Genomic DNA, 27918 nt, shown 5'->3' on the forward strand with positions numbered 1-27918 from the left:
TCAGTGGAAATCTTACAGAGGTTTGCATTGATACGGAGTATGGGTTTAGATTGTTTAGTGTGATAATGATGCTACTGCATTGGAACTGTTATCCCTTTCTGACACAGGAAAATACACAAGTGCTTTATCAATAACCTAAAGTAATTGATTTATGTCTAAATACAAACCTTGGCTAAGCCAAAAGCAGCTCATAGATCATGTGAAAGTAGCCACTCATGCCCAGCACATCTGAAATGATGTCCCATTAATGGGAGTTGCATGTGTAGTGTAATCATCACTAATAAGCTATGTCTACAGTGTGTTAGGGGTTATTCAGCAAACACATTTAGAATATTAAACATATACAACTCCCACATATATTTTCCTGGGCTATCAATAAGAATCACATCGACCAAACAGTATGATAATATATTTTCCTGGGCTATCAATATGAATCACATCGACCAAACAGTATGATAATATATTTTCCTGGGCTATCAATATGAATCACATCGACCAAACAGTATGATAATATATTTTCCTGGGCTATCAATATGAATCACATCGACCAAACAGTATGATAATATATTTTCCTGGGCTATCAATCGACCAAACAGTATGAATCACATCGACCAAACAGTATGATAATATATTTTCCTGGGCTATCAATATGAATCACATCGACCAAACAGTATGATAATATATTTTCCTGGGCTATCAATATGAATCACATCGACCAAACAGTATGATAATATATTTTCCTGGGCTATCAATATGAATCACATCGACCAAACAGTATGATAATATATTTTCCTGGGCTATCAATAAGAATCACATCGACCAAACAGTATGATAATATATTTTCCTGGGCTATCAATAAGAATCACATCGACCAAACAGTATGATAATATATTTTCCTGGGCTATCAATATGAATCACATCGACCAAACAGTATGATAATATATTTTCCTGGGCTATCAATATGAATCACATCGACCAAACAGTATGATAATATTGTTTACAGTATGATAATATAGGAATCACATCGACCAAACAAATATCCTGGGCTACAAAAATGCAACAATGAATCACATCGACCAAACAGTATGATAATATTGTTTACTTGAGGTAACAAAATTGGACAAAAATGCAACAATGATGCAGGAATATATTTTTCAGGTATTCCTCAAAGTTATCATAGTTGCTAAGATACTGTTAATTTTTCTGCTAAGATACATGTAGTTTCTCAGCTAATAAGCCAACAGCCAGGTAACCCAGAGTTTTAATGACATCTTCTGGGATGTGCAGTATTAATGATATAACTTCATTAAACTGGCTGTCTAGCAATGTCACCAACATGGAGATCACCAGTGGGAGGCAGGAACCTGCTCTAAACATCAGAGGTGATTGATTGATTATCAACCGATTGTTTAAAAGTCTAATGAATCAATCCTTTCGGGACTATTTGTGTGCTACTGTGGATATTTGGAACCTTCTCTGGCAGAGAGCTGGGGGATCAGAGGAGGGAACAGGGGATCAGAGGACGGTAGGGTGGAGGGGAAGGAGAGGACAGATGAAAGGTGCCCACCTCTGCTGGACTACAGCCAGCTGCACAGATGAGAGAAGAGAGAGACCATACACTTCAAAAAAATGTTGATCTGTTCTCCCCAGCTCTGAGTCGATGAGCTCCCTCTAAATGTGGAAGGCTTTTTCTTAAAAAAAAATGACCTTCATAACCTGGTTAGAGTTCATACTGCTTTCACCCCCACAGGGGGACCTTCAAAGCACCACACACACTCATCAAACGCCTCTCATGTCTGTCACTTGCACAGGCACACCAGAAGTGCATTTTTACAGAGAACATTTGGCTGATAATTCAACGCATACAGAGCAAATGGCAAACTGGTTTCCAGTCGGAGGCAGGATATCAACAGAACAGTGATGTATTAACCCCATAAAACAGTCGGAGGCAGGATATCAACAGAACAGTGATATATTAACCCATAAACACATGGTGATGTATAAACACATAACCCCATAAACACATGGCATGAAGCATGGGTTTCCAGTCGGAGGCAGGATATCAACAGCAGGTATTAACCCCATATCAAGCATGGGAACAGGATATGATATATTAACCCATAAACACATGGCATGAAGCATGGGTTTCCAGTCGGAGGCAGGATATCAACAGAACAGTGATATATTAACCCATAAACACATGGCATGAAGCATGGGTTTCCAGTCGGAGGCAGGATATCAACAGAACAGTGATGTATTAACCCATAAACACATGGCATGAAGCATGGGTTTCCAGTCGGAGGCAGGATATCAACAGAACAGTGATGTATTAACCCCATAAACACATGGCATGAAGCATGGGTTTCCAGTCGGAGGCAGGATATCAACAGAACAGTGATGTATTAACCCCATAAACAAATGGCATGAAGCATGGGTTTCCAGTCGGAGGCAGGATATCAACAGAACAGTGATGTATTAACCCATAAACACAAATTGGCTGTGTTGCCAATTATCTGGCTATGCCAGGGACTGATATTTAGACCGGTATTATAGTACATTCACAAAGCATGGGTGATACAGGGAAAAAAACCTCTCATTACAGATCATAGCACAGGAAACAAATATGTTCGCAAAACAGAAGGATACGGAGGCTATTCTTCAGGTTGAGAAGCCAGTTGCTCTCAATATGATGACTGGGTTGCGTCACTCTGACAGAGGGGTGAATTGTGTGTGTGTGCATGTGTTTTTACCTGACCCTTTGTCTCTTTGTCTCTGTGGATGTTTCCTCTAATGAGGAGTGGGAGTTTAATCAGCGCCATGGCGTCACTGTGACATTGAGGAATAGACAGGCGCCCGCCCTCCTCTCAGCCTCAGAACAAGAGGGCAAAGCGGGAGCCAGGTGGACTATACCATCACAACACTTCCCCTTCCAGACCTCCACCCCAGGGCTTAAGATCCACACCACCAGACTCCCTCAACAGACCCCAGACTTCCAGGCTGGCTGAGGCACTGTGGACATCTGCCACCTTCTCTCCTCACTGTAGGCCCTCCCTCCTCCCACCTGTCCACAGGGAGCCCTTGCCCCTCCTTTCCTCCGCCTGTTGTTCTGTTGTGTTCTCTCACTAACCCAGCACTGACAGCACTACCTCTTTAAAGGGGCAATCAGCAGTTGCTAAATCCAATTTTGGACTTAAATTAATGATATGTACCTATTGATTCTTGAAGAATATAAACTTATAAATGACTTTTGAGCTTAGTTCAACTGTCATACCCCATCACAACCAAGAATATAAACATGTTTTACTCCAATGTTTGTCAACAAAGGAAATGCAAACAAACGCTATATCCGCTCAAAACATGTTTAAAACTACAATTTTGATATCATAGATGGTCAGTCCTTGCATTCATAGCGCTGTCTATGAATTTGAGGGGAGGCCACATGGGTGCCTACGGATGGCCAGCAGTCGTGTTCAGTGCCAGGCCAGAGACTGGCTTTTTGAGTGGGTTATCATGGCACGACACGAGGCCTCTACCACCAACCATGCAAACCACACCCATATGATCCAGGAACACAGAGATCACAGTGAAAGTAGAGTGGTTTTCCTTACCTTAACCTTGCCGTATTGGATCAGTCCAATGCTCCACTATGGCTGCTTGAGCATAGCCGTGTGTGTCAGAGAGTCACTGGGCTGGACAGAGGGAGGGAGCCAGGGAGGAAATGGATGCTGGCTCATTGGGGTTTTATCATGTGTGGTGAGCACAGGGAAATGGATCATAAAGAGTGAAAAGCTTTGGAAGCTGGAACAATGGAAATAGTTCTGCCAGCTATGGGACTGGAGTCATCCACACTCTCCAATGAGCAGGGAGATGATAACACTGGCAGGGCTCAGAGTCAGAACATCATTAAACCATATTGATAGAAACACATCAAGTAGGCCTATATATGGCTGCATACAGAGTGGGTGTGGCATAAATGCTAGAGTAGATTGATGCTTGGTCACAGAGCAGCGAGTGGACTGCATGGACTGCCTCTCCACAGTTGTAGGGCTGAGGTGTTTTCTCCCTTCGTGTAAGTGACATTGCCCTTGGACAAAGACTTGTGGAATGTGTTGAGAGAAAGGAAAAACACAGGGTAGCCATGGCAACAGGATTGTACTGAGAGAAAGAAGAGGTTGAGAGATACCGAGAGAAGGAAGTAGAGGAGGGAGACAATCAGATGACTAGTGAGAGGAAAGGAGAGAGAGAAGAACTCAGGACGAGGACACGTTTGAAAGATGGCAAGAGCGAGAAGAAGGAGAGGAGAGAGAGGAAAAGGGAGAGAGTTAGAGAGAAAGACAGAAGGAGTGAGTGCAGTTGCTTGACTGTTGAGAGAGCAGCTCCAATAAAAGCTTCACACTTCAGATTAAAGAGGTGTGAGCCAGCTGGCCAGCCCAGCAGGGGGGAGGGGAGGGGGGAGAACTCTGTTCCATGCTGCCACACCCCTGTCTGCACATTAGAGGTTGACACAGGAAAAGGTATGAAGTTATAGAGTCAAGTTCGGGACAGGACAGGATCGACAGTCCACAGGAATGGGCAGTACAGGAATAGTTAGAAACAGAGTTGTTTGGGGGGAGGGGGGATTAGAAATATGTGATCGACCGGCTCGATTCGGTCTTGATGTAGCAGAATTTTAAATTGTGTTTTTTTAACATTGGATACAAGTAGAGACTCCGTGCTAGAAAATGGTGTATCATACACTACAGTTGAGGAACAAGGGAAAGTAATTCTGGTTTGAAAGTTGATTAACTTGTAACCTCACTTTTGATAAAAAATGACCCTTGAATGTTTTGGTACACCTACTGGAGGGCTCTCTGCCTACACCCATTCAGTATTGTTCACACCCTCTTAAGCTTTAGCCCCACCCATCTCTTTAAGGATTCACATATGAGGCTATGTACTAAACAACCAACGATTTCAAAACTAAAGGCTGGTTTATACTACAGGTGTGTTTGTAAATTTAATCTGGAGTGCCAGAGTGTGCTCTGGGCGTTCATAAACTCAGAGCGTTGCCAGATTGTTCGTACGTAAATTCAGAGCGTTTCGCTCAATGATCATTCAGAGTGCACACTGGACGCTCTGGCCTAGGAGCAGGGTTGATCCGATCGTTCTGACCAAACAATAGCAGTCAAGCACGCAAGCTAACTGGTTAATGTTAAATTAAATGCTTGCTAGCTACTTCCAGACACAAATGAGAGAACAGTTCACTCTGACCATTTTACTGGTCCTAGCAGAGCTGGTTAGGCTGTTTTTATGTTATCCAGAGCGTTGATGACAGCAAATGTGCTGCTGGCAACAATTTAATTACGCTTTTTTGCCAACGTTTACTGACACAGGCAATATTCAATGGGTGTTGAGCGTTCATAAATTCATCAGTTATTCTGCGCTCTGGCACACTCAGAAGAGAGAGCTCTGAAATCGGAGTAGAGAGTGAATTTACCAACCATGTCTATCGACATTTGTCGCAGTGACATCATGAACATTCTATTGAAATGGTTACTTGCATAGTGGAGTCTTTTGTTCAGACATGTAGCTAGCTAGCTAAACAATGAACCATAATCCCAACTCATAACGTTACTACCCTGCATGAATCTGCAGCTTGCTAACATACCAGGTTCAATGTTAGCAAGCTAACATTAGGCTATAACTAGAAATGCAAATGTCTCTGAGATACAAATAATATTACTACACAGGTCATACAAGTGACGTTAGCCTACGAGCCAGCCAGCTAAAGTTAGCTAGCTAGCTAACAGTACATTTTAACTTTAACAAAATTAGAAATGTGTGATATCTGAAAATGTAGCTAGGTAGACTATCTCACCCGTATACATGGATGGACACTTCTCCCTCCCTTGCATATTTGCAATCAAACGCCTGAATTTTCTCCATTTCCTTGGCTATCATACTCCAATTCTACCGGGCATTCCACTGATTTCAAAACTCGGTCCTCCAGAAAGTGGAGAGCAACACCTTTGCAGTTCTACTACGTGATATATCTTTTAAAAAGCAGCGTCAGAAAGGGTTACCGACACATACTGACCAGCTCATGTTATAGACTGAAGTGTGGCTAAACCAACTAGGCTCGTAATTTAACAATTGTATTTGCTTTTACAGATGGCATACAAGTTTGTTATTAAGGCACATGAAAGTTCACATGTTCCAGAAGGCATTTCTGACAAAAAAAATGCATGTAAACATTGCAACATTAGAACCAAATATGTTTGATGCCTTTTCGAAATAATTTGCTCATTCAACATATTAAAGATTAAATGGCTATGATAGGCTACACAACTTTTTATTCACCTATCGTCATATTTAGCTACCTTAGAAGTGTTTACTTTGCAGGCTGACTAGCATCATTGAGTTACAATACTCCATACATTGGATCCCCAAATCAACTGGAAGTATCCACAAAACAAGTTTTGTATAATCATAATCCAAAAGTAATCAAAAGTATATTTTGTTTTCCTAAAATGAATATTCACGATTTACAAATTATTAATTTGATTCAGATGATTCGATGCGATTGAACCGATTCAAATAATACAATGATGAAGTGAATCATTAGTTTCATCAAAAATATCTGTTTTAATGAATCATACGAATCGTTCAAAAGAGTAAATCATCGTTGTATGGCATTATTCGCGAGTGTCGGTGGAACGTTTTTTGGGACATTGATGACATGACAAAAACATTTATAGCTTAACAGTTAACTAGAGGGTACAATATATGTTTTTAATTGTCTACCTACCTAGTTAGTCTCTTCTCTATCATACTGTATTTTATAGGCTAGGCCTACCTGATGCTGCATTGTCCGACTGCCTCACTCTCCTTGACCAACGGCCCACACTTCTCGCACACAAGCAGGTGATGCGTGCAAACACAGACGAGCTAAAGTGTCGTTCCGAGCCTGGCTGATTTTTATTTGATTGTTAAAATATTTTAAAACTGTGCCTGAATAAATTAAATACATTTCCATAACTTTTTCAAAACTTTTCAGATTTGAACATTTTCCAAAACTTTTCCAGGCCTGGAAGACACCATTTTAAAATTCCACAACTTTTCCACGATTTTCAAGACTAACCCTGTCCATTCGAGTATAGAAAAACTACTCAAAACAGTCAAAACAGGTCAAATGACCATCCCGGTGAGCAGCTATGGAAGGAAGTTATTTCTGATTTCTGCCGTGTAAAAATGAACATGGGAGGGGACAGAAGTGATTTTTATTGGGACCGGACCACTGGAAAGGACAGGAAAGTTCCGGGGTTATATAGGGATCAGGACAGTACGGGAAAAAAGATAGGACAGGAATTAATTTTCACTCCTGTGTCAACCTCTACTGCACATATAGGCTATATGGAGAAACACTCACACATTCACACTACCATACAAGTCTAAACAGGGGTCTCAACAGGACACACCTTTCAGGGACTCACCTACCCTTCATTCCCTATTCTCCCTCTCACATTCATTCTCTCCTCTAATTCTCCCCGCCCGTCTCTCTGAGGCAGCCAATCATCTCTCTTTCTGTGGCGGTACCTCGTTCTCTCTCTCCATTAGGGAGAGAAAGAGATTCTCCACCTGGGGACAGTGAACTCCAACCGATTTCACAAATTGCTTTTGGGGAGTTTACTTTTGGGTCACACACACACACACACACACACACACGCACACGCACACACGCACACACGCATGCAGCACACACGCACACACACAAACTCACGCAGGACGCACACACACACTCACGCGCACACACACTCTAAATTACTTAACTGAGAATGGCAAAAGCACAGAGAATAGTATTTCTAAGGACACAACCCCTGTGGCCTGTCATCTCCTGGCTCAGGTTCTAGCAGCAGAAAGAGATAATATCACAATCAATAGCAGCTGGGTATTTCAGAGGCCTTGTCCCAAGGTATGGATAGCATTGGTTTGATTAAAATATAAAGGACTTCCTGGAAAGGTCAGAGTCAGTGGTGTCCCTCCTGTTTTAGAGAGGGAACAGAGCACGGCAGGGGAATGGATACAACACAACACATGAGAGGAGGCATTAGGAGTGCAGCTCAGATATCCTACTGTACACCTTCCTTCACCCTGTCTTGTCCTCTTAATAAGGCCACTCTGAGGTCATGTACTGACACAGCTATGGACCCTTGACCCCATTACCCTCCAGCTCACACTGCAATCCTGCTATCAGCAGTTTAACATTGTGAATAGAACCAATACCCAATCCAAAACCATTCCCACCATCTTCGTCATTCATCATCGTCATTGTTGGCATCACCGTAATTGAACAATGCTGCTATAAACGAATCATGGCACAGTACAAGTGACATATCATTTTCTCTCATGTTCTTCCTGACTGTATATTCATCATGGTCTGAATACAGTATTACAATTTGAAATGTCTGCTTACCTCCTTGGTGCTGGGTAATAATAGTAGTAATATTAAAGACAGATAGTGTGTTGTGTGAATCTACATTTTCTCCTGCACTCCTCCTCTCAGTAAGAGATTTATAGAAGCAGAGACCAATGTGCTCTGTTCCATATCCTGTGAGAGCCTGGTGGCCAATTATCTGCTACAACATTGAGGTTATGGATTTTCACAGATGGATAAGGATGAATGGGTGTTTTGACTGGTTTCAGTTGTTAAAATCCTGTGGGTGAATATATTGGTGTCCGTCAGTGTTTGACACTTTGTGTATTTGTTGATATAAATGTGTTTAGGAGGCCTTCACTACAGTATATAGCGGTAACAGCACACAATACTCTGCTTACTAATGTGCATGACAGTGGGTATGCGTGTGTGTGTGTGTGTGTGTGTGTGTGTCTGCGTGTCTGTCTGTCTAGTTGTAGTCCATTCCCTCAGTGCTACAGTGTACAGATAGAGCAGTAGAGACACTCACTTTTCTCTCCTTGTCTCCGTACTCCAGGCCAAGGGTGTCCATGGCACGGACGATGGCAGCCAGAGACTGGATTGTGTTGCTGTAGACCACAGGCTTGTACTGCTTCACATCATCTCCAGAGAAGCCATCCTCGTGGATAATCCTGCAAACATGAATGTGATTCATACAAGTCAGGTGGGCATTTACCTAAACAGGGACGTCATGTCCACGGCACACATACTGGTGACAGACACGCAGAGGCACACATACTGGTGGCATTCACGCAGAGGCACACATACTGGTGGCAGACACGCAGAGGCACACATACTGGTGGCAGACACGCAGAGGCACACATACTGGTGGCATTCACGCAGAGGCACACATACTGGTGGCAGTCACGCAGAGGCACACATACTGGTGGCAGTCACGCAGAGGCACACATACTGGTGGCAGACACGCAGAGGCACACATACTGGTGGCATTCACGCAGAGGCACACATACTGGTGGCAGTCACGCAGAGGCACACATACTGGTGGCAGTCACGCAGAGGCACACATACTGGTGGCAGACACGCAGAGGCACACATACTGGTGGCAGACACGCAGAGGCACACATACTGGTGGCAGACACGCAGAGGCACACATACTGGTGGCAGACACGCAGAGGCACACATACTGGTGGCAGACACGCAGAGGCACACATACTTTAATCACACACACACAGTCACGCGCACACAGAAACACAGAGGCTTGGGAAGCCCTGAGCTCCTCTCTCTTCCTCAGCCTGGCTCCATCTTAATTCTATTTTCCTTTCATTTGCTCCGTTGCCGCTGTAGATGGCCGTTGAAGAAAGGGGGAGATCTGAGAGTTTCTCCCCCACCCAGCAGCCAGAGCTAGTCTAGGACCAGATGTGGAGAGTGTGCCCCATTAGGCAGATACACATGGAGACACATTGACCCCAGGTCTGAGATCTCCTCTTCACGACACAAACACCACAGCAGAGAGAGGCTCAGACTATTTACCCCCTACAGGCACCATTAACACCTCACCACCCAGCCCCACACCCTCACTGGTCATGATATCCAGTCCCCAGTCCTTTTAATGGACCAGATGGAGCATGAGCTCCTACCAACAGAGTACAGGCTGAGCTTTGTGTTTGTGAAAGTGAGTGTGTGTGCCCTTTGAAGTAGGCCAAGCATATAAAAAGAAAGGCAGAGATGTCAGTGCCCTAAGCCCTGACTTACTGCGCAAGAGAGAGGCAGAGTGTCCCAGCCCAAGAAGCCTGCGGCTGTAACACACAGATACAGTTTGTGATCCTCCAACAGCAATATGCCTCCTCTCCAGTAGCATGCCTTTCATAAGACTCTGTCTGTCTCGACTCATATCACTACTCTCTCAATACACTGACAAGCCTGAACTTGCCCTGATGTGTGTGTGTGTGTGTGTGTGTGTGTGTGTGTGTGTGTGTGTGTGTGTGTGTGTGTGTGTGTGTGTGTGTGTGTGTGTGTGTGTACTTGCTTTCCTACATTATCAGCAGTGGTGTAAAGTACATAAGTAAAAATACTTTAAAAAGGTACTACCTAAGTAGTTTTTTGGGGTATCTGTATTTTACTATACTATTTATACTTTGACTATTTTTACTTCACTACATTCCTTAAGAAAATATTATACTTTTTACTCCATACATTTTCCTTGACATTCAAAAGTACTCGATACATTTTGAATGCTTAGAAAGACAGGAAAATGGTCGAATTCACACACTTATCAACCAAACATCTCTGGTCATCCCTACTGCCTCTGATCTGGAGGAGTCTCTAAACACACATGTTTAGTTTGTAAATGATGTCTGAATGTTGGAGTGTGCCCCTGGCTTTCAGTAAATAAAGAAAAGGAAATGGAGCCGTCTGGTTGGCTTATTATAAGGAATTAGAAATTATTCATACTTTGACTTTTGATACTTAAGTATATTTTAAACCAAATACTTTTATACTTTTACTCAAGTAGAATTTTACTGGGTGACTTTTACTTCAGTCATTTTCTATTAAGGTATCTTTACCTTTACCCAAGAATGATAGTTGGGTACTTTTTCCACCACTGATTATCAGGAGCCCAATGTCCTAACATTTCACCCGAATGTCCTGAAAAGGTAGGAAAACAACTTTTTAGAGGTCCTGAATTTGTTAAAATGCTATTTTAAGCTTAATAGTTAGGGTTAGGTTCTGGGGTTAAGGTTAGGGTTAGGTTTTGGGGTTAAGGTTAGGTTTAAGGTTAGGGTTAGGTTTTTGGGGGTTAAGGTTATATTTGGGGGTAGGGGTGTTGTTAGGGCTAGGGAAAATATAATTTTTAATTATCAATATTTTTATACTCCAAAAAGTCCTGACATTTCACAAAAACAAAGCTGTGTGTGTGTGTGGCAGGCTGACGTTTATTGTCATGAGTCTTGTCCTGGAGGCAGAACTGAGAGTTTTCCCCTTAAACAGCTGCAAAGTCTAAATTGGCTATATTGTAAACATTCATGAAAACAAAAATTCACTTTTTGGTCTTTTATCTAAGGTTAGGGTTAGGCATTAGGGTTAGCAGTGTGGTTACGGTAAGGTTTGATGATTTTATGACTTTGTGGCTGTGACAGCTAGTGACCACTGCGAAGCTGCCTCCAGAACAAGATTTATGATGAAATAGCTCATTTACGTGTGTGTGTGTGTGTGTGTGTGTGTGTGTGTGTGTGTGTGTGTGTGTGTGTGTGTGTGAGACAGTGACTTACCTACAGCTCAGCAGTAATGCTGCTGTGACACAGACATGTGCGTGTCAACGACAAGGGAATATTGCCTCTTTATCTCCCCTTTGCTCTCCCTGTCTTCTCTCTCTCTCTCCCTCCCTCTTTCAACAATAATCTTCCTATGACGAATGCTTTATCTGTGGGTGTAATAAACAGCACGGGGGACACACTGGTTCTGCACTACTGATACCTGGGCTGGTGGGCGGAGGGTTCCAGAGGAGAGGGGGGAAGGTTCCTACTCTCCCCAGCACAGAGCATATGTGGAAGGGTTGAGGAATGTACAGAAGGGAGGGGAGCTTTGCATTATATAGCCTACTGTAAACTGTGTGTAGTTGTGTGAGTCACCTTACTTTGAGGAGTCCCATAATCCTGTGGTCAATGACTCTGGTATCGATTGTCAAAGCTTAGCTCCTCTCTAAGGGAAATGAAAGCTCTTTCAGACACTGTTTTCCTTCCTCTTTAACAGACTTGTTTTAACAGCTGGCATTGTGACTGGCAGACCAGGTGTGCCTTGACAGAGATAGGCATGTGCCAGCCAGGACCCATGAGTTAGACCCAAGGAATCCAAAGGAATGGTCAAAAGACACCCATGGATCCCCTACACCAATCTCACCCTAACAAAAAATATTATACAGTATCAGTTCTCTATGTCTGGCAAGTAGTATGGTGCTGAGGCTTGGAGTATTGTCATGATGGTGATGCCCCCCCCCCCCACCCCTGATCAGATAAATGAGTCCATGCCGTCCCTAGGAGGGGTGCATCACTTGAGTGGGTTGAGTCACTGATGTGGTCTTCCTGTCAACCCCCTTGGGTTGTGCCGTGGCGGAGATTTTTGTGGGCTATATTCGGCCTGGTCTCTGGATGGTAAGTTGGTGGTTGAAGATATCCCTCTAGTGGTGTGGGGGCCGTGCTTTGACAAAGTGGGTGGGGTTATACCCTGTCCGGGGGTGTCATCGGATGGGGCCACAGTGTCTCCTGACCCCTCCCGTCTCAGCCTCCAGTATTTATGCTGCAGTATTTTATGTGTCGGGGGCTAGGGTCAGTCTGTTATATCTGGAGTATTTCTCCTGTCTTATCCGGTGTCTTGTGTGAATTTAAGTATGCTCTCTCTAATTCTCTCTTTCTTTCTCTCTTTCGGAGGACCTGAGCCCTAGGACCATGCCTCAAGACTACCTGGCATGATGACTCCTTGCTGTCCCCAGTCCACCTGGCCGTGCTGCTGCTCCAGTTTCAACTGTTCTGCCTGCGGTTATGGAACCCTGACCTGTTCACCGGACATGCTGCCTGTCCCAGACCTGCTGTTTTCAACTCTCTTGAGACAGCAGGAGCTGTAGAGATACTCTCAATGATCAGCTATGAAAAGCCAACTGACATTTAGTCCTGAGGTGCTGACTTGTTGCACCCTCGACAACTACTGTGATTATTATTATTTGACCATGCTGGTCATTTATGAAAATTTGAATATCTTGGTCACGTTCTGTTATAATCTCCACCTGGCACAGCCAGAAGAGGACTGGCCACCCCTTGTAGCCTGGCTCCTCTCTAGGTTTCTTCCTAGGTTTTGGCCTTTCTAGGGAGTTTTTCCTAGCCACCGTGCTTCTACACCTGCATTGCTTGCTGTTTGGGGTTTTAGGCTGGGTTTCTGTACAGCACTTTGAGATATCAGCTGATGTAAGAAGGGCTATATAAATACATTTGATTTGATTGAAGTTGTTAGGTTTATGTCCTATCCTACATCCTGATTTTACCAGGTTCTGACCACTAGCTGGTGCTGTTCCTGCTAGTAGGTGATTTATTTTAAAGGCATAGTTCACCCAAATGATAAAATGACGTATATGTTTCCCTGTAGGCAGTGTATGGACAAGGGATAAAAGAAACCCATGCTTAGTTTTGTTTAGCTGGCCACTGTTTCAAATGCTAACTTTTTAGCATTAGTGGCACAAATCCAATGCAAGTCAGTGGTACCTATATTAGCATTTCCACGCTTCATACCCAAATCATCTATAAGTAACATCATTGAGTTACACAATAAATGTTTTGATACTTTAGGATGATTTGGACATGAATCGTGAAAATACTAATATACATACTAAAAGCTAAAAGGTTAGCATTTGAAACAGTGGACAGCAAAACCAAAGCATGGAATTCTATCTTGTCCATAGACTGCTTACATGGTAGGGAAGGGCCTCATCCACCTGAGCCACGGTCTGTTCACCCCGCTACCATCTAAAAGAAGGAGACAGTAGAAAGCTGAGACCGAGAGACGGATAAACAGCTTCTATCTCCAGGCCATCAGACTGTTAAACAGTCACCGCTAGCTGGCCTCCGCCCAGTACCCTTCCCTGAAACTTAGTCACTGTTACTAGCCGGCTACCACCCGGTACTCTACCCAGCACCTAAAGAGACTTCTTTGGCCTATGTACATAGAGTCGTTGAACAATGGTCACCTTGATCATTTTTACATACTCCTTTACCAACTTTATATGTATATACTGTATTCTAGTCATGGCACATCCTATAGAACTACTGCAGTACAGATATTTTATTCATATACTGTCCATATTATCTTTACACACCATTATATAGAGTTCCTTCAGAACGTAGTCACACCACTTGACTTTTTCCACATTTTGTTGTTTTACAATTTAAAATTGATTACATTTGGATTTTGTGTCACATACCCCATAATGTCCAAGTGGAATTATGTTTGCCTTTTTTATTTTATTATTTATTTATTTTTACAAATGAATTATAAATGAAAAGCTGAAATGTCTTGAGTCAATATGTTTTAAACCCCTTTGTTATGGCAAGTCTAAATAAGTTCAGGAGTAAACATTTGCTTAACATGTCACATTTTTGAATGACTACTTCATCTCTGTACCCCACAGATACAACTATCTATAAGGTCCCTCAGTCAAGCAGTGAATTTCAAAAACAGATTCAACCACAAAAACCAGGGAGGTTTTCCAATGCCTCACAAAGAAGGGAACTTATTGGTAAATAAAAAATCAGAAGTTGAATATCCTTTTGAGCATGGTGAAGTAATTCATTACACTCCGGATGGTGTATCAATATACCCAGTCACTACTAAGATACAGGTGTCCTTACTAACTCAGTTGCCAGAGAGGAAGGAAAAAGCTCAAGGAGTTCACCACGAGGCCAATGGTGACTTTAAAACAGTTAGAGTTGATAGCTGTGACCGGAGAACACTGCGGATGGATCAACAACATTGTAGTTACTCCACAATACTAACCTAAATGACAGAGTGGAAAAAAAGGAATCATGTACAGAATGGAAATATTCCAAAACATGCATCCTGTTTGCAATAAGGCAGTAAATTAATGCGTTATGTTTGGGGCAAATCCAACACGTCACTGAGTACCACTCTTCATATTGTCAAGCATCTGAGGCAGGATTGTGTCGAGGCACAGATCTGGGGAAGGGTACCAAAACATTTCTGAAAATGGCCTGCATACTCACCAGTCATGTCACCCATTGAGCATGTTTGGGATGCTCTGCATCGACATGTACAACAGTGTGCCAGTTCCCGCCAATATCCATCAACTTGGCACAGCCATTGAAGAGGAGAGGAACAACATTCCACAGGCCAGTCAACAGCCTGATCAACTTTATGTGAAGGAGATGTGTCACATATCTGTATTCCCAGTCATGTGAAATCCATAGACTAGAGCCTAATTTATTTATTTAAATTGACTGATTTCCTTATATGAACTGTAAAACTGTAAAATGAAATCTTGGAAATAGTTTCCTAATTCCATTATTTTACATTTAGATGTGTGTGTATTGTTGTGAATTGTTTTTAGATACTACTGCACTGTTGGAGCTAGGAACACAAGCATTTTGAATATGCTAAATATGTATGTGACCAATACAATTTGATTTGATATACTGTATATACACTGAACAAACATTTTAATGCAACCAGTCAGCATCCATTTGCCTCATGTAGCACGACACATCTCCTTCGCATGCAGGCAAAGGAAGAACAGGGACATTTGAAGCTTCCAGGAATTGTGTACAGATCCTTGCGACATGGGGCAGTGCATGATCATGCTGAAACATGAGATGATGGCGGCAGATGAATGGCACGACAATGGGCCTCAGGACAATATTTCGAACCGCAGCTCCATACTGAACTGATACTATATACTCATTGTTGTGTTGGGATTGGAGTGGGACCTGGGGTGTCTGTGGGTGTCTTTTGACCAGTTCTTTGGATTCCTCATGTCGAACTCATTGTTTGGTCCAAATCAGAGGTTGGGTACCATAGTTATTGAATATTATATCAATCCTATAAATTAAAATGGCCAATTTGGGTGCAATCAATTCTCTTAAATTCTCAGAGATAAAATTATATTTCAACAAAATAATGATGCAGGAATGCAAATCCAGAAACAACAAACAATTTTGGAACAATCTGAGATGGAGGGTGTTTGAAATCCTTTTTCTTTTGTGCTTTTTTATGTGGAACGACCCACCTGGCAAAGACCTGCCAACATGCCCTGCACTGCTCTGTACTAGAGGTCGACCGATTAATCGGAATGGCCGATTAATTAGGGCCGATTTCAAGTTTTCATAACAATCGGAAATCTGTATTTTCAGGTTCCGATTTTGCCGATTTTTTTATTTATATATATTTTTTATACCTTTATTTAACTAAGCAAGTCAGTTAAGAACATTCTTATTTTCAATGACGGCCTAGGAATGGTGGGTTAACTGCCTTGTTCAGGGGCAGAACGACAGATTTTCACCTTGTCAGCTCGGGGGATCCAATCTTGCAACCTTACAGTTAACTTGTCCAACGCTCTAACCACCTGCCTCTCATTGCACTCCACGAGGAGCCTGCTTGTTACGCGAATGCAGTAGAAGCCAAAGTAAGTTACTAGCTAGCATTAAACTTATCTTATAAAAAACAATCAATCAATCATAATCACTAGTTATGGTTGATGATATTACTAGTTTATCTAGCGTGTCCTGCGTTGCATATAATCGATGCAACGCAGGGGAATGATTTAACAAAAGCGCATTTGCGAAAAAAGCACAATCGTTGGACGACTGCACCTAACCATAAACACCAATGCCTTTCTTAAAATCAATACACAGATGTATATATTTTTAAACCTGCATATTTAGCTAAAATAAATCCAGGTTAGCAGGCAATATTAACCAGGTGAAATTCTGTCATTTCTCTTGTGTTCATTGCACGCAGAGTCAGGGTATATGCAACAGTTTGGGCAGCCTGGCTCATTGCGAACTAATTTGCCAGAATTTTACGTAATTATGACATAACATTGAAGGTTGTGCAGTGTAACACGAATATTTAGACTTAGGGATGCCGCTCGTTAGATAAAATACCGAACGGTTCCATATTTCACTGAAATAATAAACGTTTTGTTTTCGAAATGATAGATGACCATATTAATGTATTTCTGTGTGTTATGTTATAATTAAGTATATGATTTGATAGAGCAGTCTGACTGAGCGATGGTAAGCAGCAGCAGGCTCGTAAGCATTCATTCAAACAGCACTTTCGTGCATTTTGCCAGCAGCTCTTCGCAAGCACAGCGCTGTTTATGACTTCAAACCTATCAGCCTAATGGCTGGTGTAACCGATGTGAAATGGCTAGCTAGTTAGCTGGGTGTGCGCTAATAGCGTTTCAAACGTCACTCGCTCTGAGACTTGGAGTAGTTATTCCCCTTCCTCTGCAAGGGCCGGGGCTTTTGTGGAGCGATGGGTAACGCTGCTTCGAGTGTGGCTGTTGTTGATGTGTTCCTGGTTCGAGCCCAGGTAGGGGCAAGGAGAGGGACGGAAGCTATACTGTTACACTGGCAATACTATAGTGCCTTTAAGAACATCCAATAGTCAAAGGTATACAAAATAGAAATGGTATAGAGAGAAATAGTCCTATAAATACTACATTAACTACAACCTAAAACCTCTTACCTTGGAATATTGAAGACTCATGTTAAAAGGAGCCACCAACTTTCATACAGTGCCTTGCGAAAGTATTCGGCCCCCTTGAACTTTTGCCACATTTCAGGCTTCAAACATAAATATATAAAACTGATGGAGCCAAATACAGGACCATTCTGGAAGAAAACCTGATGGAGTCTGCAAAAGACCTGAGACTGGGACGGAGATTTGTCTTCCAACAAGACAATGATCCAAAACATAAAGCAAAATCTACAATGGAATGGTTCAAAAATAAACATATCCAGGTGTTAGAATGGCCAAGTCAAAGTCCAGACCTGAATCCAATCGAGAATCTGTGGAAAGAACTGAAAACTGCTGTTCACAAATGCTCTCCATCCAACCTCACTGAGCTCGAGCTGTTTTGCAAGGAGGAATGGGAAAAAATTTCAGTCTCTCGATGTGCAAAACTGATAGAGACATACCCCAAGCGACTTACAGCTGTAATCGCAGCAAAAGGTGGCGCTACAAAGTATTAACTTAAGGGGGCTGAATAATTTTGCACGCCCAATTTTTCACTTTTTGATTTGTTAAAAAAGTTTGAAATATCCAATAAATGTCGTTCCACTTCATGATTGTGTCCCACTTGTTGTTTATTCTTCACAAAAAAATACAGTTTTATATCTTTATGTTTGAAGCCTGAAATGTGGCAAAAGGTCGCAAAGTTCAAGGGGGCCGAATACTTTCGCAAGGCACTGTATGTTCTGAGCAAGGAACTCAAACGTTAGCTTTTTTACATGGCACATATTGCACAATTACTTCCCCAACACTTTGTTTTTGCATTATTTAAACCAAATTGAACATGTTTCATTATTTATTTTAGGCTAAATAGATTTTTATTGATGTATTATATTAAGTTAAAATAAGTGTTCATTCAGTATTGTCGTTATATATATATATATATATATATATAAAAATGTAATTTAAATCGGCATTGGCTTTTTTGGTCCTCCAATATCGGCGTTAAAAAAATCATAATCTGTCGACCTCTACTCTGTACATGTTCCACGGGACCAACACCACACTAGACATTACATTTACTAAACAAACACTGCTGCTCAATGTCTTAACCACAGACCCAACAGAAAGCAGAACATCCGTCTCCACATCTCTCCACACTGACCACTGCCCCATTGGGATGACCCATAGTGACCACAGCTCTACTCTGACCCGACACAACCACAGATCTCTAAATCGCCATTAAAACAACACTCTACACCTGCAACCTTGCAAAAGTTTTGTAAATATGTCGAGCCAATATCACCCAGCACCGCTGCCAGCTGTGCCTCTGTTTTCCTCTGTGCTGAAACTCCAGTGAGCGCACCGTCTCAGGTGACTGATTAATAATCCAGGGGTTAAAAACAACACGTCTATAGGCAATCTCTAAATCACAATAAAGCTAAGGGCATGTCCCTGGGGTTTCTGATGTCCCAGGGGTTTCTGATGTCCCCGGGGTTTCTGATGTCCCCGGGGTTTCTGATGTCCCCGGGGTTTCTGATGTCCCCGGGGTTTCTGATGTCCCCGGGGTTTCTGATGTCCCCGGGGTTTCTGATGTCCCCGGGGTTTCTGATGTCCCCGGGGTTTCTGATGTCCCCGGGGTTTCTGATGTCCCCGGGGTTTCTGATGTCCCCGGGGTTTCTGATGTCCCCGGGGTTTCTGATGTCCCTGGGGTTTCTGATGTCCCTGGGGTTTCTGATGTCTCTGGGGTTTCTGATGTCCCAGGGGTCAAATGATTCATTGTTCTGTTTCTAATAGGAGACACTGAAAGTACAGCAAGTCCTTATACCAGGCCACCTGTCAGAAAGAGCAGGTCCAGGCCCACACCACTGGTCAGCTAGCTACAACACACAGTACAGTCTGCAGAGTGCAAGTCAGGAGCTGATACAAGAGTGATTACAAGTCACTCTACAAGGGTGATTAAAGTATTGTCTTTCCCCCTGTGTCCCATTGCAGAGCAGTGGAGGGAGCGAGCTCTGATAAGAGACTGCAGGATTTACCATACCACACTGGGCAGTGTAACCTGCTGTCTGCTACAGTATATGGTAAAACCAGCCTTCCCAGTAAGAAGGGTCAAAAGGCTTCTGCTTTACCCTTGAGTGTAAGGACATGAAAAGTACAGTTTTTTTAAAATCGTTATGGCTTTCATTAGTGTGTTACATTTTCCAAGTCATCTTCCCTTGGTTTCCATTCCTCTCTGCAAAGCCTCATCAGGCAGCGTGTGTGGGTGGAACACCACAGGAGAGCTCAGATCATTATTACTGCCTTCCCTTCCCACCAAGTTTATAAAGGGACCCTCATTAAGTAACAGATAGAGAGAGGGGGGGAGAGAGAGAGAGAGGGGGGAGAAATAAAGAAAATAGGTACAGAGTAACGGAGCAGCACAATTGGAGGATCATTTTAATGTTCGAAGGGTCTGTGCTTTTCACGCTTGAGGGGTCTGTGCTTTTCACTTTTCTCATTTGGGTCTCTCCAGGCCGTCTGTCAGCTGGGAGGAGAGGAGAGGAGGGAGGGGAGGGCGACAGGTAGCCGCTGGGGAGGGCAGAACAGAGAGGACATTAGGCCCTCCTTGGTGTCTGACACGTGGAGATCTGTGAACTGGAACCTCTACCACCACTGCCTCTCACACAGAGGGAGGGGCTTCTAAGAAGTGATGGAGTGGTAATTTTGCATTCTAGCCATGTACTGTACTGACTGACTAAATGCAATGTACTTGTTTTGTTGAGAGAAGTACGAGGGGATGAATGGGATTTTTAAGCCAGTAATTTTGAGTTTGCAAATCGTCATGCCACACAAATGATCCTTTGTGCTCCCGGCACGCTCCAGTGCTGTTGCTGTCATCGGCCCCGGGACACAGCTACTTTGATTCCCTACCAGCGTTGGGGGCACTATTTATAACCTCTGCAATCAGAGGAGCGCTGCCTCCCAAGCATCAGATGCTCCAGCCTTTAGCACCAATCTGTCCCCCACACCCCGAGGTTGACTCACAGACACACACATGGACTGCTACCTAAATGGCACCCCCTTTCCTTTTTAGTGCCCATAGAACCCATTGGACTCTGATCAAAAAAATAGTGCACTATATTGGGAATAGGATGTAATTTGGGATGCACAGACACCGCCAGGGATACGGCAGCACCACACCTCAGCTAGTCCTAGATTGGAACAGGCACACAACATCACTCCCTCACTGCATTCAACTTCCATCTCACATTAGCTTTATGATATCAAACCGCAATGTCTATTTCATACAAAAACACAATCACACAACAGTAATTATAGGGTGTATCTAAGGACCCACTGTATTTTACCCTCCCCCTCTCTTTCCACCTCTCTCTTGCTAAAACACTGCATCTTCCTGACTCTTATCTGCTGATCCCTCCTCTCACCCTCCCAGACCCCGCTCAGAGCTAAATTCTGCCAGAGATTATGAAGTGTCCTCTATCAATTGGGACTTGCCAGCTGGTTGCTGGGAGAGGGTGACAGTAATTTTGGGTTCGCTTCACACACAGCCTTGATCAGTCACAAACGCTGAATAATTACAGCGATAGATCTGCATAACTACAGCTGTCATTAAATCCCAGCCTGATCCCTCCCTAAACAGCAGCCATTGTCCCCTCATTCACACAGTCCTCTGCTTCCACCCCTCTTCCTCCCCTCCCCCTCCTGGTCGTTTGTCACCCTGTAATTATATCTGCCATTGTCATCTCCCCTGGAACCCAAGGAGGAGAAGGAGCAGGGGATGAATATAAGAGGTGTATTGCTGAGGCAGCAGAATATCACCTTTGAGCACTGCAGGGTTTTGGGCTCTAGCCTGTTCTGATCACAGCTATATTTAACCAGTTTGGAGGATACAGGGTGGCAGGGTAGCCTAGTGATTAGAGCGTTGGACTAGTAACCGAAAGGTTGCAAGTTCGAATCCCCGAGCTGACAAGGTACAAATCTGTCGTTCTGCCCCTGAACAGGCAGTTAACCCACTGTTCCTAGGCCGTCATTGAAAATAAGAATTTGTTCTTAACTGACTTGCCTAGTGTTGCATGGTATACCGAAACATCTGTACTTTTCAGTACTAAAACATGAAAAACGGTTCCGTACTTTTTGTTACTAGCCTGTCCAAGGGGTCTGGGCTAAATCATGTTTGCTCCCCACTCATGCTGCACAGAAGTTAATACACTTAAATAATGGAACACGGCATGTAGAAATGTTTCAACTTAATTCATGTTCACAAAACAATGTCCATACAGGCTAGCCTAGAACACACTAGCTACAATGTGAGATGATACCATCAGCGTCCAGCTTTGTAGGCTTACAGTACTTTCCTTGCACGTTTACAGCTAAAGATAACATCAATTCACTACCCTAGTACTTTGTTTGTGATAATATGCAAACCATAATGCAAAATATGCTGATTTCAAAGCTGATTTCACTTAATCGTCTCTCCTTCACGTCTCCCCCTTGAACTGACTGTGGGCTCTATTTAACAAACCTAACGTAATGGTACATCTTAGTGCTAGAGGTAGCAACATAGGTCCAGGGGTGTGTCAGAAATATGTTTGCTATTTTCACTGCGGGAATTATGAGCACAAGAGCTGGAGGTAGCCAGTAGTTTTAGGGGTGTCAAGGCTTGACTCCTCACTGGCTTATCAGAATGTGCTCCATAGATAGATATGTGTTTGCTTCAAGTTGTGTATTTACGTTTATGCATTGCGTTGTCCGTCACCAATTCGAATGTTAAATAGCCTACAGAAACAAAATAACTAAATGTAGGCCTATCCCATCCTTGTTAAATATGTTGAATGTTTGCAATCCACATTGTTCTAAGTAATTGCATGGCTTCAGTATGGAAATGTAACATGGCATTTGCACTGATATCGGGGCAAGATCTGCTGTAAATTGCATTATGCATATGTCTCAGCCATGGGCACGCCAAACTTTGTCAATTTACTATTGATAAGGCCTAAAAAGATTGTGAATAATTGTAATGAAATTCGAATAAATACTCAACTTGTTTTAAATAAACAGGCACCGCAATTACTCCCAATGGGCATTTAATATTAAGACGTTTTCACAGAACCTGGACAAAGATCCAATATGAAGAGAAAGGGGGAATGTCGACTCACCGTTATACAGCTCCCAAATGTTTAATAAACATAATGGAACCACCTTACAGATCGCACTCACACATCTCCAGAAATAGCAGAAGGCTCCTAAATTGCATTGCATGCGAGCAATGGACATTCTCACCATAAAGTCAGGATGGTGAATCATTCTATTAACTTTGGTTTTTAATCAAATTAAAACAAAAAACAAACAATCCGTTTTTTTTCTCAAACAACAATATTTCTAAGTAGGTTGGGGTCAGAAGCACGATATCATAAAATCGCCAGGATGAAAAAGACATGAACCTTTGTTATAGTAGCCCAGCGGTAAGGGTAGCCTATGGAGGGCTTGTTTTTTAACCATATGAAATGGAAAACAGGCAATTGTTACAGGAAAATAACTTCTAAATACGTGGGTCACTAGCATCATGCCATCTCTCATTCCATTATGGGAATACAGTGGGGCAAAAAAGTATTTAGTCAGCCACCAATTGTGCAAGTTCTCCCACTTAAAAAGATGAGAGAGGCCTGTAATTTTCATCATAGGTACACTTCAACTATGACAGACAAAATGAGAAAAAAAATCCAGAAAATCACATTGTAGGATTTTTAATGAATTTATTTGCAAATTATGGTGGAAAATAAGTATTTGGTCACCTACAAACAAGCAAGATTTCTGGCTCTCACAGACTTGTAACTTCCTCTTTAAGAGGCTCCTCTGTCCTCCACTCGTTACCTGTATTAATGGCACCTGTTTGAACTTGTTATCAGTATAAAAGACACCTGTCCACAACCTCAAAAAGTCACACTCCAAACTCCACTATGGCCAAGACCAAAGAGCTGTCAAAGGACACCAGGATCAAAATTGTAGACCTGCACCAGGCTGGGAAGACTGAATCTGCAATAGGTAAGCAGCTTGGTTTGAAGAAATCAACTTATTTTCCACCATAATTTGCAAATCAATTCATTAAAAGTCCTACAATGTGATTTTCTGGATTTTTTTCTCTCATTTTGTCTGTCATAGTTGAAGTGTACCTATGATAAAATTACAGGCCTCTCTCATCTTTTTAAGTGGGAGAACTTGCACAATTGATGGCTGGCTAAATACTTTTTTGCCCCACTGTATGTACAGGATGTAGGGGTACAGGGTAACTCCGGTAGATAGATATGTACAGTATGTAGGGGTACGGGGTAACTCCGGTAGATAGATATGTACAGTATGTAGGGGTACGGGGTAACTCCGGTAGATAGATATGTACAGTATGTAGGGGTAAAGTGACTAGGAAACAGGATAGATAATAAGCAGCAGCAGCGTATGTGATGAGTCAAAAGAGTTGGTGCTAATGGGGGGTCAAATCAGATAGACCAGGTAGCAATTTGGTGAACTATTTAGCAGTCTTATGGCTTTGCGGTAGAAGCTATTCCGGGTCCTGTTAGTTCCACACTTGCTGCATCGGTACCACTTTCCGTGCAGTAGCAGAGAGAACAGTCTATGACTTGGGTGACATAGGTCCTGGATGGCAGGGAGTTTGACCCCAGTGATGTACTGGGCCTCACTACCCTGTGTAGCGCCTTGCAGTCAGATGCCAAGCAGTTGCCAAACCAAGCAGCGATGCAGCCAGTCAAGATGCTCTCAGTGGTGCAGCTATAGAACGTTTTGAGGCTCTGAGGAACCACGCTAAATCTTTTCAGCCTCCTGGTGTGGAAGAGGCACTGTCATGCCTTCTTCACAACTGTGTTGGTGTGTGTAGACCATGCTAATTTCTTAAGAGATGTGAACACAGAGGAACTTAATGTTCTCGACCCTCTCCACTACAGCCATGTCAATGTGGATGGGGATGTGCTCGGGAAGGGTTTATCACCTGTAGCTCCATGAAATCAGCCAAAACCAGCTCAATAACTGAATGCAAGCACACACTTCTATCAAATATGCATTTCCCTGTATTGTGGATAGGCCTAAGCTGGGTCTTGAGATCAATAGATTTACCATTCATATAAATGATTACCATTATGTTATGTAGTTAGATTGGTAAAAACAAAGTCAAATTGATTGTATGATTCTATAATTGATTCATTAATGCATACATGACTGTCTGAAAAATGGACATACAAATGGTCTAATGTAATGACATTGAATTCAAAAGATGCCCAATGATTGAACAGAGCAGTAGCAGAGTGTATCTGTCTGGATCAAGTGCCATTTTGGGACTAGCTATTACACCTTCTTCTTTGCTGTGGAGAGCTGTTCCTACTTGTCTGATGACAATGAACAGTGAGTGACACACCAGGCCTGAGGTGTAGATGTGCTGGTAGAGGGCAAAGCACTGTGACTCCACGTAGAATTGACTGCCTCTGCATTTACTGCTTCTGCCCCCCCACCCCGCCCCGCACTGTCCTCCTCTCCACACTGTTCCACCTGCATCTGTAATTAACATTAAAAGCAGCTAGAGCTAATTTACAGCCTCCTCCTCCTCGTCCCCCTGGAGGCTATCCGCCGGTGGGAGGGCGTTGCTTGCCACACAGGCCAATTTAGCTACCCCACACCTATCTGGCAAAGGTTATTCTGACACAACCCAGTAAAACACTGTCACAACCTCCTCCAATTAACACTGCTCACAGCAACACAAACCAGAACAACTACGTCACTGACTATTACTCAGAGTAGCTAAAGAAGCCGGTCAGCACATGGTTACACCATTCTGATTAGACCACACCTGGACTTTATTTTATCCATGGCAAAGTATGCAATTAGATTTTTCAATTCACACAATGATATAAGAGCTCCGTGTTGTAATGTACGTGCATACCATATAATTAGACTGTGCATGGTCACAGTAGTTAGGTAATGGCTAAATTCAGACATACAGTATCTCAGATGTGCTCTGGATCACCTGACCTCAGATCAGCTGAGGGGCCCAACACAAACAGCCTTTCCAACAAGGCCCCTTTGTCTGGTCTGTACAGGACCTGACCGGGGATCTGCTGCCCGACACAAACACCTCCCAGACCACAGACAAAGACCCTTTGTTCCCCTGCATGGACCTGACCAGCACATGTACTCACTGACTGGCTGGTTGGTCAGCTCTGGCTCTGCAATCGACGAGTGCATCTGGACCACAGTGAAAAAGGGAGGGAGGGTGGTAGAGAGGGAGAGAGAGTCATAAAGAAAGCAAGGGAGGGTCCAGATGGGAGAGCGAAAGAATCTGAGAAATAGAGAAAGGTTAGAGGCAGAAAGAGCATAAGTGAAGTAGCAGGCTGTCCCAGTGCATTAGCAGTACTGCCATCATTCCCCTCACATTCCCCTCAGTGCACAGACAGAGAGGAGGAGATATGGGGAATATGCCACATTCTTCTTTTCCAGAAACTAATCATGTCCTCCAGGCAGCCCTCCCGGCAGTAGCAACAACAGCAGAGCCAACCAGAGCTTAGTCCCTCTGCCCAGCCCAGCCTTCATCAACCTGTCCTACTCCATCCTGGTACAAGGGCCTTGATTCACACACTGACACATTAACTGTGATACACTAGTGTAGTTGAGTACAGTGGAGAGAAAAAGAGGACCTCACATTAGCAAAACCCTCACAAGTAGTGCATCTCCTCATTCCATTTATTCTGTAGATGAGTGAGAGCATATAAAGAAATTGCGTATGTACAATTCGGAAAGTGCATTCGGAAAGTATTCAGACCCGTTAACTTTATCAATCCTTATCAATCTACACACAATACCCCATTATGACCAAGCAAAAACAGGTTCTTTGACATTTTAGCAAATTAAAAAAACTGAAATATCACATTTACATAAGTATTCAGACCCTTTACTCAGTACTTTGTTGAAGCACCTTTGGCAGAGATTACAGCCTCGAGTCTTTTTGGGTATGACGCTTTCTCCCATTCCTCTGCAGATCCTCTCAGGCTTTGTCAGGTTGGATGGGGAACGTCGCTGCACAGCTATTTTCAGGTCTCTCCAGAAATTCGATCAGGTTCAAGTCCGGGCTCTGGCTGGGCCACTCAAGGACATTCAGAGACTTATCCCAAAGCCACTCCTGTGTTGTCTTGGATGTGTGCTTTGGGTCATTGTCCTGTTGGAAGGTGAAACTTCGCCCCAATCTGAAGTCCTGAGCGCTCTGGAGCATATTTTCAACAAGGATCTCTGTACTTCTCTCCGTTCATCTTTGCCTCGATCCTGACTATTCTCCCAGTCCATTCCGGCAAAACAAATCCCCACAGCATGATGCTGCCACCACCACGCTTCACCGTAGGGATGATGCCAGGTTTCCTCCAGACGTGATGCTTGGCATTCAGGCCAAATAGTTCGATCTTGCTTTCATCAGACCAGAGAATCTTGCTTCTCAGTCTGAGAGTCTTTAGGTGTCTTTTGGCAAACTTCAAGCGGGCTGTCATGAGTCATTTACTGAGGAGTGACTTCCATGTGGCCACTCTATCATAAAGGCCTGATTGGGGGAGTACTGCAGAGATGATTGGCCATCTGGAAGTGTCTGCCATCTCCACAGAGGAACTACAGAGCTCTGTCAGAGAGACCATCGGGTTCTTGGTCAACTCACTGACCAAGGCCCTTCTCCCCGATTGCTCAGTTTGGCTGGGTGGCCAGCTCTAGGATGAGTCTTGGTGGTTCCAAACTTCTTCCATTTAAGAATGATGCCCTTCCCCAGATCTGTGCCTCGACACAATCTTGTCTCAGAGCTCTACGGACAGTTCATTCAACCTCATTGCTTGGTTTTTGCTCTGACATGCACTGTCAACTGTGCGACCTTATATAAACAGGTATGTGCCTTTCCAAATCATGTCGAATCAATTGGACTCCAATCAAGTTGTAGAAACATCTCAAGGATGATTAATGGAAACAGGATTCACCAGAGCTCAATTTCGAGTCTTGTAGTAAAGGGTCTGAATACTTATTTATATAAGCATTACTGTTTTTATTTTTTTAGATTTTTTTTTATGTGCAAAACATTCTACAAACCTGTTTTCGCTTTGTCATTATGGGGTGTAGTGTAGATTAATTTAATCCATTTTAGAATAAGGCTGTAATGTAACAAAATGTGGAAAACGTCAAGGGGTCTGAATACTTTCCGAATACACTGTATGCCTAAGTTGTACTAGAGCTCCTGGCTACAC

General features: G+C 43.1%; 1 protein-coding gene across 2 annotated transcripts in view; it reads right to left on the reverse strand.

The window, feature by feature from the left end:
- Positions 1-27918, reverse strand: part of LOC139371282 (guanine nucleotide-binding protein G(o) subunit alpha) — a 117822-nt gene that overhangs the window by 73889 nt on the left and 16015 nt on the right. For both annotated transcript variants that reach the window (XM_071111581.1, XM_071111571.1), the window contains exon 3: positions 8943-9084. In XM_071111581.1, the coding sequence (XP_070967682.1) occupies positions 8943-9084 (142 nt within the window). The remainder of the gene's footprint in view (positions 1-8942; positions 9085-27918) is intronic.

The sequence above is a fragment of the Oncorhynchus clarkii genome, chromosome 2 (assembly GCF_045791955.1).
Source record: "Oncorhynchus clarkii lewisi isolate Uvic-CL-2024 chromosome 2, UVic_Ocla_1.0, whole genome shotgun sequence".
NCBI lineage: Eukaryota > Metazoa > Chordata > Actinopteri > Salmoniformes > Salmonidae > Oncorhynchus > Oncorhynchus clarkii.